The 6,000-nt window shown below is 33.5% G+C and overlaps 1 protein-coding gene across 1 annotated transcript in view; it reads left to right on the top strand.

The window, feature by feature from the left end:
• Positions 1-2,675: 2,675 nt before the first annotated feature.
• SLC9B1 (solute carrier family 9 member B1) overlaps positions 2,676-6,000 on the top strand; it is a 46,227-nt gene continuing 42,902 nt past the window's right edge. The window contains exons 1-2 of the mRNA XM_065877460.1: positions 2,676-2,744; positions 5,057-5,195. Coding sequence (XP_065733532.1) covers positions 2,676-2,744; positions 5,057-5,195 — 208 coding nt within the window. The remainder of the gene's footprint in view (positions 2,745-5,056; positions 5,196-6,000) is intronic.

The raw sequence follows: 6,000 nt of genomic DNA, 5'->3' as shown, positions 1-6,000 counted from the left end.
ATAAAGGAAGAAGAGAACAAATTGGACTAAATTAAAGTAAAAACTTCTGTTCATTCAAAGACATCATCAGAGTGAAAATGCAAGCCACAGAGCAGGAGATGATATTGGCTATTTATATATTCAAGAAAAGATCCATTCTAGAATAGATAAAGAACTCCCAACAAATCAATTAGAACAATACAGGCAATACATTTTTTTTAATGGGCAAGAGAGTTAAACAGATACTTTACTAAAAAAGATATTTAAATGGCCAATAAATATATGAAATATATTTGTCATCAAGAAAATGCAACTTAAATCCATAATGCAGTATCACCAGAATAACTAAAAGGAAAAAGACAGATGATGCCAAGGTTAATAAGTATTTGAATAATACTAAAGAGTATTTGGTTCAAATTCCAACTATGCTACTTGCCAGCTGTGTGACTTTGGGAAAATTACTTAAAATTCCTGGGTCTCAGCTTCAACATCTGTAAAATAAGGATAATAATAGTAAATAATTCGTAGAGTTGTGAGAATCGAATGAGATAATTCCTGTTGTGTTTAACAGTCCAAGTTGTGTCAGCTGTTACTATATCATTTAATCCTCACAATAACCAATAAATTAAGCAATATTATATCATTATTTTACAGATAAGGAAATTGAGGCCTAGGGAAGTAAATCACTTCTATCTCGGCTTCAAAGTTCTTGCTTTTAGTTACTATGCTAATTGGTAGTTACCACCTACCAATTCCACTTTTGGCAAATATGTAAAGAGAGTTTTGAGTAATTGCCAGGCACAAATACTGCTTGACACAGTATCAAGCTTCTCTTATAGCTCCTAACCTATTAAATTTATTATTCAGACCTCTTATCTAGATTTTCAAGCTCTAATGCACTGTTTGCTCCCCTGGATCCCAAGTCCTGCCATCCTAATCATGACATAGTTGCAGATCTTAAAATAAGCTGCCTGGTTTCTTGATATCTCTCCTTGTATGATTCTTTTTTTTTTTTTGCGGTACGCGGGCCCCTCACTGTTGTGGCCTCTCCCGTTGCGAAGCACAAGCTCCGGATGCGCAGGCTCAGCAGCCATGGCTCACGGGCCCAGCCGCTCCGCGGCATGTGGGATCTTCCCAGACCGGGGCACGAACCCGTGTCCCCTGCATCGGCAGGCGAACTCTCAACCACTGCACCACCAGGAAAGCCCCTTGTATGATTCTTGATGTTACGTTTGCATGCTCCTAGTCCATCTGCCTAGTTATGACTCACAATTTGTCCTCATTCAAGTCGCAGTTGAAATGTCCCCTTGACCACTGTGACATCATGCTGGTTTATTTTCTTCAGTATTTAATTGCAGTCTGAAAATATTGTTTATTGTCTTTCCCTCCCCCGCTACAAGAATATAAGCTCCATGAGAGTAGAAACCTATATTCCCATTTTGTTTTGCTGCTTTTATCTTCAGAGTCCAGAAGAGTAGGCATTCAGAACTTACTGAGTGGGTGAACTTTGTGCCCTGACTCTTGTGTACTGGAGTTCAGATTTTTTAATGGTGCTAACCCTCAGCCTGTCCCTTCAGAACCTGAAACAACTTACATGATTCACCCACATTCCTTGTTCATAGGGCTTACTAATACTTAGCTTCTGGTCTAACAGCTAACATGTAGTCATTCTAATAATTCTGATATTCCCTTTAACTAACATGGAGTTTTACTTTAAAAGGACTTAGAGATCTCATTTTTTCATCAAATTTTTAAAAATAACTTATTTTCTGTTTTAATATCATAAATTCAGTTATGATTCCTTATAGGATTTTACACAGTAATATTTTACTTCATAAAGTGAGACAATATATGTAAGCACCCAGCATATGGTAGGTACTCAGATGTTAATGTACCTTTTCATTAAAAACTTTCATTATTAAAATTGCTTGCCTTTAAAAAAATATAGATACTTGAAGCACATTATTATCAAGTACTTAAAAATTAAAACTTGAAATCTTTAATTTTGTCTTCAACAGTAACTCAAGAATTGAAAGATATTTTTAAGGCAAAGATACTCTCCCTCTACTCAAAGGCAGCAAAGACCACAGAGAAGGTAGAAACAACAGATATTTTAAAATAAATGTTTCCAGAACTAATTCTCCTCTTGATATGGTTCTAGTTCACTGTTTTTTCCTAGTTCGTTCTTATTCAGAATAAAACCTATTTTATTTTACTTGATGTTGAACCCACAGACCTTTCTAATGGACCATGTATAAAGACAGCATGCTTATAGATGTAGGTCTTAATGTAGTTGATCACATTTCATTTAAAGTTTTTTTGGAGTCTCATGCAGGAGTTGACTGACTAGAGTAAATCAATGATGGAAATTAGCTCAAACATATTATTTCAGTGCATGAAATAAAGAACTAAGTTTTTTGATATATGCTTTTAAGATACGGCCCAGGATTATGAACTACTGAGAAGTATTAAATTGTTTTGTGATAATGATTTTTAAAATTTATGCACATGACTTTGGTTAATAACTTTAAAATGAATATTTGGACTGTTTTTACTATAAAGATATCTGACTTGACTGTGGTGAAACGTTATGCTAAAAAATTATTTAAAAATTAATCCCACTTAACCGTGTTTGTTTTCAGATGGACTTATAGTCCTTTTTTTTTCTTTCTTTCAAATTACTTTTAAACATTAGCATGTACACCACAGATCCAAAAAATGAACATTTGGAGGATAAAAACATCCAATCATCTACAACTCCTCAGGTAAAATATTAAAACTATATTGTAACATATGACATGAAAACAATCTGATGCTAAAATTTATTTTTAAAGTTTAATAGGTTTTTTTATATGTTTGGTTTAAAAGTGAGAAGTGGTCATTTTATACTATGAAACCATAGAAAATGAATTCATAGCCCTATACTTATTGAATGTGAAAGATATCCATGATATATTGTTAAGTAAAAAAGCAGGTTATGGAACACTAGTATATTTACATTTTTATTAATAAATAACACACATGTTCTCTCTCCCTTTCTCAGTCTCCCTCTCTCTTTTACATACACGCACACATTTCTAGATAAATATATATCAATATGTTAGCAATGGTTAACTCTGAATAGTGGGATTTGGAATGACTTTATTTTTTTCTGTTTATCTATATTTTTTGTTTTTCTAACATGATCATGTGTTATCTGGATATTTAAAAAATAAATGATTCAGGCTAAAAAAAAAAAAAAAAGTGGTCATTTAAAAATAACTAGTTTTAATATGTCCCAAGAAATGGGCAAAAGGAATGGAAACATGGAAGGGGTGACTATAGATTATTTTGGAACCAAAGAGGCAGATTTTAGGAATAATGAAAATTTGGCTTACTATTTCTTGCCATGTCCAGAATAAAGTTAGTAGTTTAGAGTAAAAGAGGTAAAGAAAAATCTAAATTAATTAAAATGTTGTGCTGTACATTCGAAGCAGACCCAGGTTTTTATTTTTGCAAGTATGTAGAGTAAGTCATTAGACCTTTTGTTGACCTAGTTTTACTAAATATTAATTGCTCATAATTAGAATTATAAATTGTTTATTTTTTCTCTTTTTTTTTGCGGTACACGGGCCTCCCAATGCCGTGGCCTCTCCCGCTGCGGAGCCCAGTCTCCGGACACGCAGGCCCAGCGGCCACGGCTCACGGTACCAGCCGCTCCGCGGCATGTGGGATCCACTCAGACCGGGGCAAGAACCCGCGCCCCCTGCATCGGCAGGTGGACTCCCAACCACTGCGCCACCACGGAGGCCCCTAAATTGTTTATTTTTTAAATAGAGGTTTCTACAGTTCTTAAGGGCCAAAAAAGTCCTTTTGAAAAAATGTTTAAAATATTCACCATTGATCCTAATTACTTTATCTGTAAAGACTTCATCTTACTCTATGTAAATTTATTATAAATTCTGAAATAATAAAACTTAAAATAATATGGTTTTATTGTATGTGACCTTTCACCCACCCTAATCAAAACTCACCTTTGTGTCTTTACCCTGAACCTTTTGTATAGTGACAGACTTTCCAGAAAAAGGTCTCTATATCAGAACTCCAACAGATTAATCATGATCCGGTTTAAAGAACTTTGATTTTAAAGAGCTACATAATTCGTTTACACCAGCTGCTATGGTGCCTCTGTCTCCCTAGTCATTAAATGCTTCCTCTTCCTTTCCTTATTCTGTCCAAGCTCTCTAGCCTTTGTTACCATTTCTTGTGACAATGTGATGTTCTCTCTCCACTGCACTCAAAAATATTATCAATACACTCAAAGCATTGGCCTGCATGTCCACACACGTACATGCATATGCACACACACATGCATCATGATAACAGCAAGGATGTTTGAATATCGCTATTCCATGGTTAACTATTCTGTTCTGTTTCTTTTTAATCTTCTGTTTTGGTTTGGGTTTTACCTTGGGAGAAGCCTTTCAATAGTCTCACAAACTAAAGGTGTCTTTTTTCCCCCTAAATCAGCAGTTTCATTATTAGACTAATTACCATTAAATACTGGAAGATTGAGGTATACCCATAAACCATCTAAATATGTTATCTATAAATAGTAGTGAAAAAAGCATGAACATTGAATTTCTGAAAGCTTGATCTGTTTTTTTCTCATTTTTCTTTGTTATATAAATTTTTAAATGAAATGAATCCAAGTTAAATTATATTTCACCTCCTTTCCAATTTAGTTGCATTTTAATTCTACAAAAGTTTTTCTGAATGATGTTTGGGAGTTAGACTAAGTAGGGACAGTTTTAATTATTCTGCCTGCACTACAGGCGTACTTATTCAGTATACATAAATCACAAATGAATATGGCAGGGAGACAGGTCTACAAAAGGCTAAATCAAGGTGCCCTACAAAATACACCGTTGTTACCTCCCCAAATACCTATTGATATAGAGCATGAATATTATTTTGTATGTATAATTCTCCATGTTCACAGTAATAATATGAATTTAATTATGAAATTTGGTTGTCTCTTACATTCATAAAATTGTACAAGTATATTTCTTAAAAGACTTTCTTGTTTTTACTTCAGATCCTCAAAGCTAGTGATACTAATGAACATGAAGAAACTAAGGAAACTGTCTTGTCAAACACAGAGGAAACAAAACCACAGATGGAAAAGAAGCGTTCTTGTCCTCCACAAGGAACACTGAATAAAACTATTACAAGTGGTATGTGAAATAAGATATGTAAATGGATAGAAAATGAGAGATATATTTGATAAGTATTAAAATACAAGCCAACAAAGACACTGCTTAATCTATACACTCCAGATCAGATGAGCAGCCCTATTTACAAGCAATAGGTGGACAAAGAGGAAATAGTTCCTTAAATCTGTCAAAAATAATAATTGCTTAACAGATCTATATTTTAATGTTTTTCATGACTTTTTATGTTAAATTTTGGAAATTAGAAACAGAAGTGATAGAAAGATTTTTATTTAAAACCTACTTTTGACATTTAGTTTTAAGTAGCTAGAAGGGACATTATACTTCTGCCAATATTAAGGTTCTTATTTAAATTAAGCCCCAGATTTTATGCTGTCTTAAAGAGTTGTGTAGGATTTGCTTTCCCACTAAAATTTTAAAGCATCTCATTGTCACCAAATATTTATAGAAGGTTTTATTTTCCCCTAGATTTCTAGATGATTAAATTTGAGAGAGAGTTTGACTTCTAGAAGTACAGATCTCACAGAAAACAAAAATTAGATTAAAATATGATGAAGCATTAGTATTTGAAGTTTACATTGTTTTTCTTTGCTGCTTGCTAACTTTAAACTGAAAATTTTATTAATTGATGTAGTAAATTCATTTAGCAAAAGTTGCTTTTTAATTAAAATCAGTATTTTTAATGCCCTGAATCTAAAGTAAACTTGAACGTCTGCCAATGTAAGTGACTGGACTCCTTTGTAAATATAACTTTTGCACATAGGTCTCACATACACATCCCCATGACTTTATTTAGGGGGCAGTTTCT

The sequence above is a fragment of the Phocoena phocoena genome, chromosome 5 (genome assembly GCF_963924675.1).
Source record: "Phocoena phocoena chromosome 5, mPhoPho1.1, whole genome shotgun sequence".
Lineage (NCBI taxonomy): Eukaryota > Metazoa > Chordata > Mammalia > Artiodactyla > Phocoenidae > Phocoena > Phocoena phocoena.
The sequence above is the reverse complement of the archived record's forward strand: the minus strand, read 5'-3'. Positions and strand labels throughout refer to the sequence as shown.